The sequence below is a fragment of the Sphaeramia orbicularis genome, chromosome 2 (assembly GCF_902148855.1).
Source record: "Sphaeramia orbicularis chromosome 2, fSphaOr1.1, whole genome shotgun sequence".
NCBI classification, from domain to species: Eukaryota; Metazoa; Chordata; class Actinopteri; order Kurtiformes; family Apogonidae; genus Sphaeramia; species Sphaeramia orbicularis.
In genome coordinates, this window is record NC_043958.1 from 3,739,827 (window position 1) to 3,761,155 (window position 21,329).

Below are 21,329 nucleotides of genomic sequence, written 5' to 3' on the forward strand. Positions count from 1 at the left end.
TGGCATATGTCAGTGATTAACAGTAATATTGGTTAATATGCATTACCAATTTTTGGGCTGGATCAAATCTTAAATGCTAAATTGTGTCTTCTTCACCCTTTAAATGCCATCTTTTTATGTAAACAAACCAGACTTTTTTGAAGCAAAACACACAAAAAAAAGTTTTTCAATATACGACATAAAATTTGGATTACTTTTTTGGGGGGATTTTTGCAGTCTGGTATAAATCACTGATTAATAGTAATATTGGTTAGAATGCATTATCATTTTTTGGGCTGGGTCAAATGTTCAATGCTAAATTGTGTCTTTTTAACCCTTCATAAGCCATCTTTGTAACATAAACAAACCATTTTTTTTTTTTATGTAAAAACATTTTTTTTTTTAATTTTCAATATACTACATAAAATTTGGATTACTTATTTATTTTTTGCAGTCTGGCATATGTCACTGATTAACAGTAATATTGGTTAAAATGCATTATCATTTTTTGGGCTGGGTCAAATGTTAAATGCTAAATTGTGTCTTTTTAACCCTTTATATGCTGTCTTTGTAACATAAAAGAAAAAATATACACATTTTTTATTCCTTTTTTCCCAACAGACAACATAAAATTTAGATTACTCATCTTTTTATTTTTGTAGCCTGGCATATGTCAATGATTAACAACATTGGTAAAAATGTATTATTATTTTTTATGCTAGGTCAAATGTTAAAGACTAAAATGTGTCAATGCGCATTTTTTACTCACTTTGGAGACGGGTGATAGCGTAGTGATTTTCCATTTTGTCTAATGTCCTGATTTTAGTGGCTGGGTCAGAATTTTGAAACCCATGCAAAAATGAACAACTTTTGAATTGTAACCTAATAAAAAAATTTGAAAAAATAACATGAACTTTTATAACATGAAGTGCAACATGTGCATAATATGCTCACCCAGATACCAGAGGGTTAACTGAAGTAAATATATCAGTAGTTCTATTTCTTGGTTTACTGCAGGCTGCATTTGGTTTATAGAGACATGATAAAAAATAAAAATAAAAAAAAAAAGCAACTTTTGAGGTACTAATAATACCATTGCTTGGTTGAGCTCATATCAATATTTTCGAAAGCTAAAGATGCTAATTTAGTCAAAACTGTTCCCCAATTAAATTTGTTTTTTATACAGTACATCATGGCCTTATTTTAACCACTTTTAAATGTTGACGTAGAAGAAAGTAGTTGTTGTGACCTACTTCCTGTCACCAGTATTTAGAGGCAATTTTCTGGAAAATAAAGTAGAATAACATTATTTCTGGTGTTTTTAGCTGTGGAACAGAGGTTTGAAAATTTCCTTAAATTAAGTAAATAAAGGTGAGGTTAACTAGTTAATTAGGGGAGCTAACAGAGGGAAACATGAAAGAAAATGAGGTAATTTTATCTAGTTTTGAATCCTAGATTATGACCAATGTTAGACAGTATCTTAAATTATCTTCCTGAAGATAATCCTGAAGTTTTTATTATCATTAAGAATAAAACTGTCTCTCATTTCATTAGCACCATATTCACTGAGTTCTTTACAAAACCAAGACACAATGTAATCTATTCACTAACTAGTAAATCTAAGTATAAAATACTGTTGACAGGAAGTAGTTGCGTGGTAACGTATGTGTCAGATTAATTTGGTTTCAGATACTTCAGGCAGTGACAGCAGCTCATCTCACCCCTCTACTGAAAATATAATCCAAAAATAATCAAATTTTTTTGTTGTTGTCTGACTTCACTGAGCTTGTGTCCGAAAACATGAACTGGTGAAACAGTGGATTTTACAGTTTTCTGGGTCGTCTGTTGGACTCTGGATGATCAGGTCTGTTCTGGACTGGTTCAGCTCCATCAGCCGTGAGCGATGGGATACTGAGGAAAAAAAAGATGGAGAACATATAAAAACACTTTCAGATACAGGCTTAGGCCATGTATACACATATCTGGGTATTTAAAAGATAAGATTTATCTTTTATTATCTTTTAAATACCTAGACATGGGTATTTATGGTTATGGGTATAATGAGATGAGATGAGTTGAGATAAGATATTATAAAGTTAAGATAAGCTAAGATATAAAGATAAGATATTAAGATAAGATATTATTAAGAAGAGACAAGACTTTACTGATGGGGGAAATTTTGCAGTTGACTGTAGCAAATACAAAAATAAAGTGCAGGGAAGACAGAAAACAGAAGATATACACTTGTGAATCATAAAATATAAAAAGAAAAAAGAAATCTGGTATTTACATAAATATTTATAAGCATTTAGATTTAAATACTGTTTGCATATTTACATATATTTTCTAGAAACTGATATTTCCTTGCCTCTGTTTTCAATAATAATTAGATTGTTTTCATCTACTCAAACCTGCATAAATACACCTGTAGAGCGCCATCATGGGGCTAAGGGGAGGATAAACAAAGGTCGCACACATGAGACTGATGCATTTTTTAATCGCATACTGTGATTTTTAGTACCCTAAAAGTTTTCCAAAATCTCAATCAATCAAATTTTATTTATATAGTTAATTATAATTTTATTTATACCAAATCACAACAAAAGTTATCTCATGACACTTAACGTATAAGCTGGTTGAAACCACTCTCAAGCCAATTCACAGAACCCAACAGAAATATGTGCATCAATAGATCAAAATTTCCTACTTGAATCCTCCCAATGGATGGATGGATGGATGGATGAACAAATTTTCTCAGCTGAAATCTATCTATCTATCTATCTATCTATCTATCTATCTATCTATCTATCTATCTATCTATCTATCTATCTATCTATCTATCTATCTATCTATCTATCTATCTATCTATCTATCTATCTATCTATCTATCCATCCTTTCCAGGGTTTCAGGTTACTCATAATGACGTAAACACACTCATTAAACTGTAATGTTTTCAGTTGTATTATCACAGAGGAAATATACTCTATATAATCTATGCATGATTTGACTTAAACAAGACTGTACAACATTTTTTATTTATGCATATGTAGACTAACATGCACATATTTTTAATGCCCTGTCTTTGTATATGCACACATGACACTTTTGACAGTAACTTTAACCCATATTTACTCGAATAAAACAGTGGTTCTGATTCTCTGTGCTTTGATCCGTGCAGAATGTCCATCACTCATCACGTCAGTCCATCATCGACGCCTGTTCTTGGTCGATTCATGTGATCGGAGGCGTTTTCACATGTTTCCAGTTTTCTTTATGTTCTTTAAGTTCTGTGACTCACATGTGTGAATGTGAGATCAGAAGGTTCATTGTTCTCTACACCTCAATACCAGGAATGAACTGAAACACAGATCACAGAAGACTGGAACTCCCAGAATTCCGACTGCATTTCTCTGATTATTCCAGGTGTTTATGAACATAATGTCACTAGACACTTAAATTTCATTCTGGACCTTCATCATACTGAACATTATAGTTTAATTTGGCACATTACACTGTAATTATTCATTATGTTCATAGTTCTGTTCTTTTTTTCAATGTGTTGGTCTTTTTTTTTTTTTTTTTTACTTATATGCATTTTCTTGAATATTTTGTTCATGTTTTTACATTTTGCTGCTCACATTTATCATTTTATTTATTTGGTTAATTATTTTTGTTCTATTTGTTTTTTTTTTATTTTTATTTAATTTTTGTTCTATTTATGCTTACTTTTATATATATTTTTAAAAAATTGGCCTATTTGGCGCAGTTTTTATTCATTTTATCTCATTTTGTTCATCTTTCATTGATTTTGCTGCTTATGTTTGTGCATTTTGTTCCTTATTTTGTTAATTTTTTACTCATCTTGTTGCTTACATTGAATATTTTTATTCATTTTCTATCTATATATCTTTGTACCTATCTGACTTCATTATTTTGTTCTTTTTGTTCATTTTCTTGAATATTTTGTTCATATTTGTAGTTATCTTATTGCTTATATGTATCATATTATTCATTTTCTTAATTATTTTGTTCTTTTTGTTCATTGTGCTACTTGTTTATGTTTATTTTTGTAATTTTTCTATCTATCTATCTATCTATCTATCTATCTATCTATCTATCTATCTATCTATCTATCTATCTATCTATCTATCTATCTATCTATCTATCTATCTATCTATCTATCTATCTATCTATCTATCTATCATTTAAATACCTATTATTTAATTATAACTTCTTGAAATAAAATAACTTTTTCTGGTGGATAGTTTTCTAGACATATTTTCCGGAAGAAATCAAATATCATGTAAATGTTCTGCACTTTCTTGTTTCTCTTGTAAATGAAATGTTGATTTCCATAAGACTTTTGATTAAATAAATTAAATCTAACGTAACATGGAAAGTTTGATGTTTAAATATTAGTTTCTCTACCTGCCATCATTTAAAAAACAGACTGGAAGAGTTAAACCAGAGAAGTCCGAACATACCTGGATGATAGACCTTGACTTTGAGTTATAAGTTCCTATAAAGTCCTTTTATTGTATAGAACATCTATGGTTGGACGCCAGGACGGCTGTTCCTAATAACAGTCCTCACGTGGTGAACCCCTTATAGATAATGCCATCTGGTCAATGCTTCTTACCTTCTTGTTGCATTGTGAACCTGCATATCCACCGCGGCATGCGCACACATTTGGTCGGATGCATCGGCTGCCAAACAGACATTTCTGCTCACAGTGGGCTGAGAAATAAACCAGAAAAGAGAAAAAAAACCTAAATAATATCCTTTCACTTTCATGTCATCCTATTATATTCTTTTATATGTTCATATCATTGCATCCAAACCCATAAAGACTCAAACATCCACCGGCGACCAAAAGGATTTACGATCATACCTCTGGAAAAATGCATTTTATGATGATGTGACCTATAACCCCCCCCCCAGGTCGTCCAGACAAGGAGTTGTATATTTGTATATTATTCCCATGGCAATTTACCCAGAGTGCAACATGAGTGGCAAGGGTTAAAGATTAAATCAAATGTAGTGTTCTGGTGAAACCCAGTGAATAACCAGTTTAATGACAGTACCATATCTCGCCTAAGGTGGAGTTCAGCCAACAGGACGAGTCAATGTTTAGTATTTCCGATGTTTCCAAGAGCAGCTGCTGACGGGGCTGTCATCTCCAGTCTTTACATGAGGTCATTTGTGTTTTTGTATATATACTCACGGATCTGACACAGCATGCCTTGCCAACCCGGAGCACAATGGCAGGTGTTTGGACCGACACACTCTCCTCCGTTGAGGCATTTCTGCAGACAGCTGGCTGCAGGGAAACATTACACCGAATATTCTATTAGTACAGACACATCTGTTTTACATGGAATAGTGACTCACTTCTCATCTACAGTGGAAGAGAACCAGAATTTGCACGGTTTCCTCCTGCAGAAGTACAGATACTTGTACAAAATAGGACCAATGTCCCTGTCTGCCACCGGCATGTTCTAACAAGAATCAATAACAAGTTGAATTTGTGAGGAGATCAATGTCCCAGTAGAAGTGGGTGATACTTTCACTAGAGGGTAATGCAATTAATTAAATCAAAGTCCATATTTGACTTCTTATCAGTGCTCAATAGTAACTATACTGGTATCTGGAACCATTTCCATGTTATAAGCCATTAAAATATGGACCATTATAAGTAAAAAGCAATTTTCCATATTTAAATTTTTTTTTTCAAAAATTCAAAAATCTAAATTTCTCAAAACGGTGAACAAACTTTGCAGACATTGTCCCAAGGAAGCTACATATGAAATTTGAAATGAATCTGACTCTAGGGTTCAGTGTCTTGCTCAAGGACACTTCAACATGTGGACAGTCGGAGCCAGGAGATAAACCAAAATAGCAGTCCAATGGCATATTTAAAGACATTAGACTTTTTTTTTTCACTTTTTAAAAATTATTTTGAACTTGTTTTTATGGTCATTTTAAGCTAGTAAAATGTAAATGTGGTCCCTTTTGTCTATAGTATCTTTTCTTCCTTATAGAGGAAAGGGACCTCATTTTACAAGCTGAAAATGACCATAAAAACAAGTTTAAAATACGACCACTAAAAGTCACGATAGCCAAAAGCTACGGTCTGGGTTTGACCTTTCAAGGTCACTCAAGGTCAAAGGTCATGGCACCAAATGAAAGCCCATATGTGACTTCCTATCTATTGCCAATAGTAATTATGCTAATATCTTCAGCTGTTTTCAAGTTATAGCACTTTGAAATCTGTCCCATTATAAACCAATGGGGATTTTTAAATATTCAAAAATTCCTAAAAATTTCAAAAAACAATATTTCCCAATTCTTTGAAAAAACTTGGTAGACCTTACCCCAAAGATGTTCCAAAACAAACACCAAGTCATTCTGAATGACGGTTTTGGAAAAGGTACCTGAAAAATTGTTTACGGACAATGGACAGACGCTGACACTTATACCGATCGTTCATTGGACTAAAAAACAGTAGTAAACAATGGACGACAAGAAGCAGACACAGTGACAGTGAACCTAAACTCAGTGTCAGATCTTAAAGACCCTCATGACAGATCCCAGACCAGACAGATGAGTGACAGAGGTTAAACCGACTGGAAGAAGATCTTAAACAGATGATCTTTGGTCCCATTTTTTGTCTTTTCAGTCAGTTCTGTTTTTCAGCAGGAGTCGTAAAAGAAAACTGATGGTCCACACATGTCAGCTGAAATGGTCGAAACCTTTTCAAGTAACAGTGGTGGAAAAAACTTTGTGGACACCCCACGTATTTGTGATATATTACATTAACCCTCAGGTGTCAGTAAAAGGACAAAAATGTCTACTTTCACCTCAAAAAACTCCTATAAACTCTTCACAGATTCATATGTTTTGGTACAAATCTATTAAACTTTAGTCAGAGGGTCTTAAACTTCCCTCCAGAGGGAAGTAAATATTAAATCTGTTGCGACACAAAACTTAATAATATACCAAAGTCAATATTTTGGATAATGTTTAGCATACCTAAGACTGATTAATTTCACAAATTATTTTTCCTCATAAAAAATAGCGTCATGCAATCACACTGGTGTTTAAAGGGTTAAAATCCTTAGAATTATGTTTTTCTGCACAAATAAATAACTTCAGTCCTGCTCAAAACTACCAAACACTCAATCATTTTAAGGAGTTTAAACCTTTAAAGCCAAATCACTGTTGTTATTTATGAAAAATACACAAAAAATAGGTTATTTTTCATATAATAAATGTCGGATGTTTGGGGTATTTATTTATTTTTTTAATTTTTACTTTAGTCTTGGATTTGTCTGGTTTCCTCCCAAAGCAAAATGAAAGCATAAAATGACAGAATGCATAGTTGTAATTTGTGACAGCTTTGAGATTAAAAAATGGGACTTGATACTAAAAAACAAATTTTATTAAATAATTTAATTTATTAAATAACACATTCTTTGTGTGGTTTTGCATCAAGACTATTAGCATTAGCATTAGCATTTGATAGTTTTGATCAAGACCAAATTTCATCAAAATGTCTGAGCCAAAAAAAGCATAAAAAATAGTCTATATTATTTTTAGGACAGCTTTTGTGAACAACCCAAGAGGGAAGTAAATGTTAAATTAGATGCACCACGAAAAACTAATAATGCATTACAGCCAATATTTTGGATAATCTTTGACAAATCCAAGACTGATTAAAAAAACCTTCCCCCATCCACTTCACATTTATTATATGGAAAATGTTTTGTGTATTTTTTCGTTAACAGAAGTGACTTCAAGTAATCAAACTGTCATTTAAAGGGTTATAATCCTTAAAATGCCTGAATATTTCAACATTTTGAGCAGGGCTGAAGTGGTTTATGAGATTAATGCAAAATAAAAAAAAGGAAGAGGACATTTTTGTCCTAAATGACTCAAGAGCATGGTAAATCTTTTTCATGGTGTTCTGATCATTCATAAGAAACATTAAAATTGGAAGTTTAAACTTTGACAATAATTATTGCTAAAAACTGTTCCATATGCATTGACACAGTTACAAGTCCAATCACAGTGAACTTCATCTAATGTAATGTATTCTAACCTAATCTAATATTATCTAATCTAACGCAATCTAAGGTAATCTAATTGTATCTAATCTAATTTAATATAATGTAAAATAACATAATCTAATTTACTATAATGTAATCTAATCTAATCCAACATAATATAATCTAATTTTATCTCATCCAATCTAACCTAATGTGATGTAATGTAATGTAACCTAATCTAACGTAAAATAACGTAATCTAATTTTATCTAACATAATCTATTCTAATCTAATTTTATGTCATCTAACGTGATATAATCTGATGTAACGTAATCTCATCTACTCTAATTTTATGTAATACAACATAATCTCATTTAATTTACTCTAATCTAAAGTGATCTAATCTAATCTAATCTAATCTAATCTAATATTTATCTAAAAACACACTTTGATGCACTTCATTTTTGTAATCTAAAACTCTGTGCATGCCCTGTTCTAGAACCACTGCACTTACGTTTATCACATCTCTTTCCTCGCCAGCCTGACGGGCAATCACACACATCTGGACCCACACAGCGCCCACCGTTCATGCACATGGGCTCACACACACCTGCAGGAAAAAACAGAAAAAAATGCAATCAAATTTCATTCGGACGGGACCGGGCTGACATCCATTTTCTAAGGGTCTCTGATTGGCAGGGGCGTCCAACTCATGTTTTCATTTTTAGATCAGGTTCCACATTCAGCGCAGTGTGGTCCAAAATGGGTCAGACCAGTAAAATAATAACATTATAACCTGTAAATAATGACAACTACAAACTTTTATCTATGCTTGAGTGAAAAAAGTCAAATTACATTATGAAAATATTTACATCTGCAAACTATCCTTTAAAAAATGTGAATAACATGACAATAACATATTATTACTATTACTTACTTACTGATATCACTTATTACTTATATATCACATACATTATACATTTATTATTATATATTATTATTACTACTAGTACTTTCTAATGTGCAGTTGCCTGTTTTTTTCCCTTTGTCTTGTCATATTTCTTAAATGTGTAGTTTCAGTGTTGTGCTGCTACTCCAACCTTAATCCTAATGAAATCTCAACTAATGTAATCCAATGCAAATTAATCTAATCTAATGCAATCTAATGTGTAATCTAATCTAATCTATTATAACCTAATCTAATTTAATCTCATCTAATGAAATTAAATTGAATCAAATTAAATCTAATCTAACCTAATCTAATCTATTATTACCTCACTTATTCGATTTGATTCGATTCGATTTCATCAGTGATAAAACCAAAGACACCCCTAAACAGGCAGTAAAACTACAGTTCTATAAATGCATTAAGGATGGATCGTGTAGATCAGGGGTTCCCAAAGTGGGGTACGGTACCCCCAGGGGTACTTGGACGAAGCCCAGGGGGTGCTTTAAAATATAGCTTGAAAAATACATTAAATAAGTGATCATGTTTCAAATACAAAATAAAGATAATTAATGCTGAAATCTAAAACACAATTTATACATGCATATAATAGTTTTGTATCGGCTTGTTTAAGCTTTGGTTACATTTGAGGAACATTTGTATTTTATATTATTCAAAATGAGTTTATTTGAGTAGCTAATTAATTTTTTTTTTTTTTTTTGATGAAAGGTTCGTTTATTAATTAATGACCAATTTATTTATTTTTCTAATCAATGAAAGAGGGCATTTTTCAGTTTATACTTTTCACACAAAATTTACTTTTAAAAATGTGTTATTTTTTATGTATTACAGTTAAATATATGTTGTTTGTTTGTAAAGTTTTGAAAATATAAACGGACACCTTTGGCACAGGAACAAATTTTGCCCAATTATGTTCAATCAAAAATGCTGAAGCGAGAGTTGGAGGTACTTGGCTAAAAAAGTATATTTCAGGGGGGTACTCCACTGTAAAAAGTTTGAGGACCACTGGTGTAGATGAGTAGAGGATGAAGACTGACTTTTCTCACAGCGCCTCCCGGTGTATCCCTGAACACAGGAGCAGACGTTGTTCCTCATACACAATCCACCGTTTTTACATGGAGGACTGCACACAGCTGGAACACAAACAGAACATCTCACACAACTGGACCAGACTGGATTAAAATACCCATAATCCAACACTGATGCTATGAGTATTTAACCCATAAAGACCCGAACATCTACCATCGTTTGGACGTTCAGAGGCTTCATAGTTACCGTGGAAGTATCGTCATCTTCTACAACATTGATTCACCAGTAAAACCCATGGAGTTGGATCAATGACAGTGTGTGTGTGTGTGTGTGTGTGTGTGTGTGTATGTGTGTGTGTGTGTGTGTGTGTGTCTTGGGCATCACACAAAATCCAGAAAGAGCTGACAGCTGCAGTTTGGCATACTTATGTATTTTTGTCGAGGAAGTGAGTAGCGAAAACAGCAAGTTGATAGGACCAATATTTTGGGAGATATTAGTAATTTTGGAAAACTCTAGCCTTACAATCAAGTTGCAATGCCCAGAATGCTTTGAAAAGATTAAACTCACTTCTGCCTCTGGTCATAAATCTATTTCCACTGTGCACTTTAATGTTATTTATGCACGTTCATATCAATGAAAAATTCTATTTTACCTTGAACTCTGTGAAACTCTGTTGTATTGGCTATGGTGTGGTGTCTCTAAAAAAGACAGATAAAAGTAAATATTCCCATCTCCTATGAAATTTAAGAAAAAAAAAAAAAAAAAAAGACAGACCTTACCATTTAGCCACAGCAAAAAAAAAATGTTAGAAATAAATGAACAAGCTTCTTGCACAACTTCAAATTTAAACAAAACATCTGTTAAATTTAGATTATGACCAAGATGAAAAGTAGTGTTGCATTGGCCAGGAATCAACTGTGCAAAATCAACTGTATATAAAATTGTCTATAATTACAAAAAAAAAAAACCGAAAACACAGTGTTTCCGCCCGGTCTCGAACCGGGGACCTTTCGCGTGTTAGGCGAACGTGATAACCACTACACTACGGAAACTGACCTGCACAATGTGAAGAGCCAACTGAATATGAAAAAATATAAACAGAATTTATTTGTGCTTCATTCTTTATATGTTTTTGATGAAGTGGCAAAAAGCTGTTTTAAGACTAACAAGTGTCATTTAAGGTGACTTTTGTACTACTGGGCTAAACCAGTCCAGTTGAACCGAGAAGAACAACCAAAAACTATTGGCATAGTGTTTCCGCCCGGTTTCGAACCGAGGACCTTTCGCGTGTTAGGCGAACGTGATAACCACTACACTACGGAAACTATCCTGCACACTTCAAAGAGCCTCCTGAATATAAAAAAATTTAGACAGAATTTATTTGTGTTTTATTCTAAATATGTTTTTGATGATGTGGTAAAAAGCTGATGTAAGACTAACAAGTGTCATGTAAGGTGATTTCTGTACTACTGACATTAGTGCTGCCACTAACAACTGCTTTTCTAACGATTAATCTTTTGACTAATTTTTCGATTAGTCGACTAATTTAAACGACAATTTTATTTATTTTTTAGCAAGTGTTTGTTCTTTTGTTGTGTCCATTTTATTTTGAAGGGCCAAAATACAAAAATGTCACCTGTACCATGGTAAATATGAACAATATCAATAACTTAAATACTACCAAAAAAAAAATTACAAAGTAGATGTTTTCCACATTCCAAAAAAAAATCCACAAAGTTATTCAAGCAAATGGCTAGCTATATCAATATAAAACAAAATATTAATACAACAGGCCCTTACAATTTCCAGTGAGTTGTTTGCAAAAACTGAGGCACTCAGAGCAGGGCTGAAATTAAAAAGCCTTTATTAAAGCATGGCCAAACAAATAAAAACTGAGCTGACATGTTGCTCTGAGTGCCTCAGTTTTTGCAAACAACTAGTATTTGGATCCCAGCGCTGATGAGCACCAAAAGCTAGGAGGGAAGACCAATGATACCCACGCAGCACTCCAGGCTTGTGTTTTTTTGATCTAAATTTCTAGTGAGTATTTGCTTAACAGTGCAAATATATATGGTGCAAATATGGTCTCATATCTCTGTCAATCATTTTCCGGACACTGTCAGTGAGTACTGATGCTAGTTGTGGCATAAAGTCCTTCAGTGGAAGGATGAATTCAGACTACTTTGCCTATAAGTTGTAGGCAAAGTAGTCTGACTGAATTCATCCTACTTCACCTAATTCATCCTACTTCACCCTACTTAATATAGACAGTCAGGACAAACTGATGCCAGTTCAAATGGCCCCAAATGAGTGAGCTTCAACTTTACAAAGACACTTGATATGTGGAAAAAACCAAAGGAGAGGAGGCTTTATGAACTGAAGGAAATTCAACAGTAAATCCAGTGACTGACCTCCTGAGTAACTGGACCATATGACACAGCTGGGAATGGTCTGTCACTCACCAGTAGTGAACCACTGACCAGTCTAGATCAGATCACCCTAACGTGTTTTAAAATCGTCATTCTTTCAGAATATTTACATTTGTTCACTAAACAGTTCAGGAAAATATGATTATGTTTCACTTTCTGGCTGTGTGTACAATGAAGTATATGTGTGACACTGTGAATGATTTGATAAGGAAAATGAAGATGATGAAACAAACAACATACTTTTTAAAATTAAAGTTTTGTTTCAGGACTCAATAGTAAAGCAGTGGGACTCAACAAAAAATCAGAAGGACTCAGTCCGTTTTGGTGAGCTGAGTCCCAGGACTCAGACCAATTTGTAGATGAAACACTGCTGGTCTATTACCTAAATCGAGATAGCGGGCGCATATCGAGGCACCGCACCAATCCGCGTGGACCGGGGGAGGGGGTGTGAACGCAAGAATGAATGAGGTACACATGTGGACCAGGGGAGGGAGGGGGTGAATGTAAGGATGAATGATGTAGGCACAGATCCACAGACCGGGGTCTCTCTCTCTCTCTCTCTCTCGGAGGTGCGGCCCTACAGCTGCAGGTGCAAATGCCAGCATGGATTCCCCATGTGCGTGGCCAAAAATAAATAGGCGGTGAATAGTAAAACAACACATCAACTAATTTTCATGGTTGATTATTCAACATAAAGTGTTTCCGCCCGGTTTCGAACCGGGGACCTTTCGCGTGTGAGGCGAACGTGATAACCACTACACTACAGAAACTGTCCTGCATGCTGGAAAGAGCCTACTGAGTATCAAATATACAGACAAACTTTATCTGTTTTTCTTTTCTAAATATGTTTTTGATGAAATGGTAAAAAGCTCCTGTAAGACTAACAAATGTCGTATAATGCCGCGTCTCCACTATGTGGTACCGGCTCGACTCCACTCGGCCTTTTTGCATTTCCATTACAAAAAAGGACCTGGAATCTGGTACCCGGAACAGATACTAAACCTACTACTACTAAATTTGTGTAAACACTGCAGACTACTGACTGGTCAGAGAGTTGTCTCTGTGACCTGCCGCTTTACAAAAAACAGATGCGGAAGTTTACAGTAAATATAGCCGTAGGATAATCCACATGATGACAGCCTGCAAAACCACACCATGGCGGGTCGAGGAGATTAGGTGGCCTATGTAAAAATTCAGCATGAGCTTATGACAACACGCAACGAGCGAGTTTATCAGCATCTCTCTGAGCAGACAACACGGAAGTAATGCGTAGCATCGCTATGACAACCAGGTACTCTAAAGTCGGTAGTATACTGTAATGGAAACGGTCTCCAAGAACAGTACCTGGTACCCGAGCCGGTTCCACGATGTGGAAACGCGGCATATGATGACTTCTGTACTATTGAGCGAAACCAGTCCAGTTGAACCAAGAAGAACTGACTTAAAGTGTTTCCGCCCGGTTTCGAACCAGGGACCTTTCGCGTGTGAGGCGAACGTGATAACCACTACACTACAGAAACCATCCTGCATGTTCAAAAGAGCCTATTGAAAGAATATATGAAAAAATATAAACAGAATTTATTTGTGTTTCGTTCTAAATATGTTTTTTATGAAGTGGCAAAAAGCTGTTTTACGACTAACAAGTGTTATGTAAGGAGAGTTCTGTACTACTGAGCTAAACCAGTCCAGTTGAACCGACATAATGTGTTTCCACCCGGTTTCAAACTGAAGACCTTTCATGTATTAGGTAAACGTGACAACCACTACACTACGGAATCCATCCTGCACACTAAAAAGAGCCTGCTGAATATAACAAAAATATTGACAGAATTTATTTGTGTTTTGTTCTAAATATGTTTTTTTTGAAGTGATAAAAACCTGTTGTAAGACTAACAAATGTTGTGTAAGATAAAATAGAAAGATTACAGCTGAGATGAAAAAAGGTTTTTCATTGGCCACAAAAATATACACACACACACACACACACATTAGGGCTGTCAAAATTAACGCATTAATGAGGATTAAGCCATCATCATGATTGATCTAATCAAAAATTTTAACACAATTAACTCATGACTCTGAACATCTCTGCAAACGCATTTCGGGCAGTTTGTCCAGTAGAGTTAGCATCGCGCATGCGCAAATGTTCAGTTGATCCGGTAGTAACAGGCAGCAGATGGAAGACACTAAACAGCATGTTGGCCCTCTGGATGGAAATATGAATACAAAAAAAAAAACAAGACAGAATAGTCGACTATAAATAGAAATAGGCAACAAAATAAACAAACAAACGAAAAAAAAACAATAAATAACTGATTCACCAGTGAAACCCATGTAGTTTGATAAATTTCTGATATAAAACCTTCAACATCAAAATTTTGTATAGGAAATTTAATGTACACTACAGGTCAAAAGTTTGGACACACCTTCTCATTCTTCGCATTTTCTTTATTTTCATGACTATTTACATTGTAGATTCCCACTGAAGGCATCAAAACTATGAATGAACACATGTGGAATTATGTACTTAACAAAAAAGTGTGAAATAACTGAAAACATCTCTTATATTCTAGTTTCTTCAAAGTATCCACCCTTAGCTCTGATGGCTGCCTTGCACACCCTTGGCATTCTCTTGATGAGCATCAAGAGGTAGTCACCTGAAATGGTTTTCACTTCATAGCTGTGCCTTGTCAGGGTTACTTAGTGGAATTTCTTGCCTTATTGATGGGGTTGGGACCATCAGTTGTGTTGTGCAGAAGTCAGGTTGATGCACAGCTGACAGCCCTATTGGACAACTGTTAGAATACATATTATGGCGAGAACCAATCAGCTAAGTAAAGACAAACGAGTGGCCATCATTACTTTAAGAAATGAAGGTCAGTCAGTCTAGAAAATTTCAAAAACTTTGAATGTGTCCCCAAGTGCAGTCGCAAAAACCATCAAGCGCTACAATGAAACTGGCTCACATGAGGACCGCCCCAGGAAAGGAAGACCAAGAGTCACCTCTGATGCTGAAGATAAGTTCATCTGAGTCACCAGCCTCAGAAATCGCAAATTAACAGCAGCTCAGATTAGAGACCAGATGAATACCACACAGAGCTCTAGCAGCAGACACATCTCTACAACAACTGTTAAGAGGAGACTGCGTGAATCAGGCCTTCATGGTCAAATAGCTGCTAGGAAACCACTGCTCAGGAGAGGCAACAAACAGAAGAGATTTATTTGGGCCAAGAAACCCAAGGAATGGACATTAGACCAGTGGAAATCTGTGCTTTGGTCTGATGAGTCCAAATTTCAGATCTTTGGATCCAACCGCCGTGTCTTTGTGCTACGCAGAAAAGGTGAACGGATGGATGCTACATGCCTGGTTCCCACCGTGAAGCATGGAGGGGGAGGTGTGATGGTGTGGGGGTGCTTTGCTGGTGACGCTGTTGGGGATTTATTCAAGATTGAAGGCAACCTGAATCAGCATGGCTACCACAGCATCCTGAAGTGACATGCCATTCCATCCGGTTTGCGTTTAGTTGGACCATCATTTATGTTTCAACAGGACAATGACCCCAAACACACCTCCAGGCTGTGTGAGGGATATTTGACCAAGAAGGAGAGTGATGGAGTGCTGCGCCAGATGACCTGGCCTCCACAGTCACCGGACCTGAACCCAATCGAGATGGTTTGGGGTGAGCTGGACCGCAGAGTGAGGGCAAAAGGGCCAACAAGTGCTAAGCATCTCTGGGAACTTCTTCAAGACTGTTAGGAAACCATTTCAGGTGACTACCTCTTGATGCTCATCAAGAGAATGGCAAGAGTGTGCAAAACAGTCATCAGAGCTAAGGGTGGCTACTTTGAAGAAACTAGAATATAAGATATGTTTTCAGTTATTTCACACTTTTTTGTTAAGTACATAATTCCACATGTGTTCATTCATAGTTTTGATGCCTTCAGTGAGAATCTACAATGTAAATAGTCATGAAAATAAAGAAAATGCAAAGAATGAGAAGGTGTGTCCAAACTTTTGGCCTGTATTGTAGGTTTATACATGATTTACAGTGGAAAATAAAATACAGAGGATAATATTGTAATAAATGATGATAAATCACTTAAGTACAGGTTAAATGGAGAGAAAATTTCATTTGGGAACTTCCACAAAAGTAGTACTGGATCTTTATGGGTTAAAATGATCAGAGTGTGTAGTAGTGACAGTGGATTTACCGTTTTGACAGTGAGCACCGTAGAAACCAGGAGGACATTCGCAGGCATTTGGACGAATGCACGACCCTCCGTTCAGACAGATGGGTGAGCAGAGAGCTGGACAAGAAACACACATGCAAACACCCCAAACACACCAGGGTTTATATCAGACAGTCTAGGACAGATTTAACCCTCAGAGCACAAACGGTATTAACTCTATTCCTACATACTTCCTTAAATTTAGCTTTTTAAGGTACGTGCAAATAACAACAAACCCAAATGTTTTATACCAAAATGTTCAGGACAATCTCAGCTTTATGGAACTGAGGCTTATTTGTGTCCTAGTTCACTGAAGAAAGAGATAATTCAGCCCAAATGCTGAAAGTTGTGAAAATGTTCAAATCTCTTCACACATGTGGACGAAGTGTTTTAGTGTTGAAACAGGTTTAACAAAGCCTGAGCTTCACAAAAGTAGTGGAATATATGAATAAAATAATAGGTACATGGAGAAAACATGTTTGAACTCTTTTATTTTCTTGATAATTTTGTTCATTTTTTGTTAATTTTCTAGATTAATTTGACCATCATCTTGAATATTTTATTTGTTTGTGTTCTGTCCTTGATTATTTTGTTCATGTTTGTTCCATTTCATAATAATTTTGTTCATTTTTTGGGGGTCTATTTTCAAGATAATTTTGTTCACTTACGGTTTGGGTTTACCAAAGTCTGAGCTTCACAAAAGTAGTGGAATATATAAATAAAATAATAAGTAAGAGCTCTAACTCCGGCTATCAATCACATGGGACATCAATTGAGTGTGGAAAAGATGAAATTCTCTTATTTATGGAAGTATTTCAACTGCTTTTATATGGAGAAAAAAACTAAAAGGTTAATAAAAACATAGTGAAACTGGTGAAAACATGCACTGAGAGGGTTTTATTAACTATCATATCTTAGGTTTTGAAGATGAAAAGATGCATTTTGTAAAAAAACAAAAACAAAAATGTGGCCTATAAACACTCCAGCTGCAGGATGTTCATGTAAGGAGTTGTATATTATTCCCACAGCAATTTACCCAGTGTGCACCCGCAGCACAGTAACCAGGGTTAACCACTATAGAAAGGTAACTGTCTGGGATTTAAAATAAAATGATAAATTAGCAGTACGTTGTCATTTTCTGTATGACAACTAACATATGTTAATTTAATTACACTTCATCACCTGTTTTACAAACCTTTTGTTGCACTCTGACGGTGCTTTGGCTCAACTCTACAAACTACTCAAAACATCTGTTCAGTAGCTGTTCTGTGCTGTGGAATCCTGGAATATTAAAAAAGAAAATCAGACCCACACTCACCACTTTCACAGGACGGTCCGGTCCAGCCTGGCAGACAAACACACTTGTCTGGAGCCACACATTGACCTCCATTGTGACAATGGTGGCTACACACCACTATGAGAAACACAAAAAAGTGATGTAAACAGCAACATTTAAGAACACGAGATCAAACTGAAAAAACACAAACAGAAATCCTGTCGAAGCCAGAGGTGTCAAACTCACTTTAGTTCAGGTTCTACACACAGATCAATATGATCACAAGTGGGTCAGACCAGTAAAATAATAAAATAGTAACCCATAAATAATGACAACTACAAACTTCTCTCTATGTTTTAGTGCAGAAAAGTAAAAGTCAGTTATGAAAATGATCACGTTTCCAAACTATTCTTTCATGAAAAATGTGAATAACCTGAAAAAATTGAAATTTCTGAAGAAAAAAAAGGTGCAATTTTAACAACATTCTGCCTCAGTTTATCATTTACACATGTACATTACAACTTACAGATCACAGTGGATCTAAAAATACACAAAACATTTAATAACAGGCAGAATATTGGTCAAATTACATTTCTATTAAGATACTTCAGGTTGTTCATATTTGTTCAGGTTATCTGCATTTTTTGTGAAAAGATGGTTTGTAAATGAAAATATTTTCAAGCCATTTAACCTTTTTATACTCAAACAAAGACAAAATTTTGGAGTTGTCATTATTCATAGGTTATTATGGTAGTATTTCATAAATTGATCCTTTGGGAGGGATTGGACTCTGGTGTGCCGGTTTAGGGGTGTTTGACACCCCGAGTCTAATGCCGTGTTTCCACTATGTGGTACGGGCTCGACTCAACCTTTTTGCATTTCCATTATGAAAAAGGACCTGGAATCTGGTACACGGTACTAGTTTTTTGGTATCACCTCCACCGAGGTACCATGACAGGTGAACAGATACTAAAACGTGACGTGTAAACACTGCAGACCACTGATTAGTCAGAGAGTTGTCTCTGTGACCCGCCGCTTTACAAAAAACAGATGCGGAAGTTGACAGTAAATATAACAGTAGGTTAATCCACATGATGACAGCCTGCAAAACTACACCATAGTCAGTCGAGGAGATTCAGTCTTTGGTGACCAACGTAAAAATTGAGCATGAGCCAGACGAGACAACACACAACTAGCGAGTTTATCAGCAACTCTCTGAGCTGATGACATGGAAGAAACACACCGCATCGCTATGACATCCAGGTACTCTAAAGTCGGTAGTATCCTGTAATGGAAACGGTCTCCAGGAATAGTACCTGAAACCCGAGTTGAGCTGAGCCGGTTCCATGTAGTGGAAACATGGCATAAGTAGTCTGCTGAGGCTGCTGCTCCTGCGACCCAGACCCGGATAAGCAGAAGATGAGTACGAGTACTAGTCTAAGTAATAGTGGACTTACTGGTCTCACATCGAGGTCCGACAAACCCGTAGGGACAGGAACAAGTCTGCATTCCCACACAGGTGCCTCCATTCTCACATGGTAACCGACACAGAGCTACAAAGACAGATTTCACTGAGGTTAATACACAGGTTTGTACATTCTCTGTGTGATCATGTGTAGAGAACTAACATTTACCTTCCTGACATGTGTCTCCATGGAAACCCCGGAGACACTTACACACACCAGGGGCGATGCAGACACCACCGTTCATGCACTGTGGTTCACAGATCGCTGACAAAACATACATACATGAAAATGATTATCAGTTAGATGAACTACAGAAAAATAGGACCAATGTCCCTGTATCTGACCAGCATGTTCTATCAAGAACCAATACCCAGTTAAATTTGCAAGGTTGTCAGGTTCTGTCTCTATGTTAAGAGTCCTGTGGTCCAGGTACCTGAAAGTCGGTAGTATCCTGTGATGGAAACGGTCTCCAAGAACAGCCCCTGGTAACCGAGTTGAGCCAAGCCGGTTCCACGATGTGGAAACGCGGCATATGATGACTTCTGTACTACTGAGCTAAACCAGTCCAGTTGAACCAAGAAGAACTGACATAAAGTGTTTCCGCCCGGTTTCGAACCGGGGACCTTTCGCGTGTGAGGCGGACGTGATAACCACTACACTACGGAAACCATCCTGCATGTTTAAAAGAGCCTACTGAATATGAAAAAATATAAACAGAATTTATTTGAGTTTCGTTCTAAATCTGTTTTTGATTAAGTGGCAAGAAGCTGTTTTAAGACTAACAAGTGTCATGTAAGGTGACTTCTGTACTACTGAGCTAAACCAGTCCAGTTGGACCAAGAAGAACTGACATAAAGTGTTTCCGCCCGGTTTCGAACCGAGGACCTTTCGCGTGTTAGGCGAACGTGATAACCACTACACTACGGAAACAATCCTGCACATTTAAAAGAGCCAACTGAATATAAAAAAAATATTGACAGGATTTATTTGTGTTTTGTTCTAAATATATTTTTTTTTGAAGTGATAAAAACCTGTAGTAAGACTAACAAATGTCGTGTAAGGTAAAATAGAAAGATTACAGCTGAGATTAAAAAAGGTTTTGCATTGGCTGGGAATTGAACCCCCATATATATATATATATATATATATATATATATATATATATATATATATATATATATATATATATATATATATATATATGTATATCTTCTTCTCAGTGCTCAGTAGTAACTATATTGATATCTGTAACCATTTACATTAAGATAAGCCATTAAAATGTGGACCATTATAAGTAAAGCCAAATGTGTATTATTTCAGAAATTTGTCAAAAATTCAAAAATCTAAATTTCTCAAAACTGTGAACAAACTCCATATGAAACTTCAAATGAATCACACAAAACATATGGTGGGTATATGTCTTTGCTTACCTGTCTCACAGTTGAGTCCAGTGTATCCTGGTTTACAGCGGCATGTATTCGGCGCTGCACACGCCATATTTCTTCCACACGTATGCTTGCAAACAGCTTGAAGCACAGACAGGGGGATTTAACATCACAGCTGTTCTACAGGTTTGGTATTAAAAATGGTACAGAAACTTTGTGACACTACAGAAAATGATGAACAATTATATCCATTTGTCATGAAAAATGGAGCAGCCAACTGGATTATCTGGCAGATTTTTTCCAACCATTTTAAGACTTAAGTACAACACTCAAACCATTTTAGCCAACACCTACGTCAGTATAAGCTGTTCCTTCACACCTAATTTATGTTAAGTTATTTACCAAGTTCCAAAGCTTATAGCTGAAGAACCACAAGTTGAAAAGTAATCAATGACATCTCATTTAAAAAGTAATAACCTTTAATTTCAGATTAATTATTCCATAAAAAGCTGCACTATAT

General features: G+C 35.6%; 1 protein-coding gene and 6 non-coding genes across 7 annotated transcripts in view; all 7 read right to left on the reverse strand.

The window, feature by feature from the left end:
- Positions 1-1,160: 1,160 nt before the first annotated feature.
- Positions 1,161-21,329, reverse strand: part of LOC115431870 (von Willebrand factor D and EGF domain-containing protein) — a 74,945-nt gene continuing 54,776 nt past the window's right edge. Inside the window, exons 24-33 of the mRNA XM_030152549.1 lie at positions 20,855-20,950; positions 19,593-19,688; positions 19,416-19,511; positions 18,001-18,096; positions 16,665-16,760; positions 10,032-10,127; positions 8,542-8,637; positions 5,205-5,300; positions 4,620-4,717; positions 1,161-1,890 (exon numbers count right to left, since the gene is read on the reverse strand). Coding sequence (XP_030008409.1) covers positions 1,870-1,890; positions 4,620-4,717; positions 5,205-5,300; positions 8,542-8,637; positions 10,032-10,127; positions 16,665-16,760; positions 18,001-18,096; positions 19,416-19,511; positions 19,593-19,688; positions 20,855-20,950 — 887 coding nt within the window. The 3' untranslated portion in view covers positions 1,161-1,869. The remainder of the gene's footprint in view (positions 1,891-4,619; positions 4,718-5,204; positions 5,301-8,541; positions 8,638-10,031; positions 10,128-16,664; positions 16,761-18,000; positions 18,097-19,415; positions 19,512-19,592; positions 19,689-20,854; positions 20,951-21,329) is intronic.
- On the reverse strand, positions 11,003-11,075 carry trnav-aac (transfer RNA valine (anticodon AAC)). The gene has a single exon. It is a non-coding gene; the product is annotated as a tRNA-Val (tRNA).
- Positions 11,276-11,348, reverse strand: trnav-aac (transfer RNA valine (anticodon AAC)). Its single transcript has one exon. It is a non-coding gene; the product is annotated as a tRNA-Val (tRNA).
- Positions 13,150-13,222, reverse strand: trnav-cac (transfer RNA valine (anticodon CAC)). Its single transcript has one exon. It is a non-coding gene; the product is annotated as a tRNA-Val (tRNA).
- On the reverse strand, positions 13,900-13,972 carry trnav-cac (transfer RNA valine (anticodon CAC)). Its single transcript has one exon. It is a non-coding gene; the product is annotated as a tRNA-Val (tRNA).
- Positions 20,020-20,092, reverse strand: trnav-cac (transfer RNA valine (anticodon CAC)). The gene has a single exon. It is a non-coding gene; the product is annotated as a tRNA-Val (tRNA).
- On the reverse strand, positions 20,282-20,354 carry trnav-aac (transfer RNA valine (anticodon AAC)). Its single transcript has one exon. It is a non-coding gene; the product is annotated as a tRNA-Val (tRNA).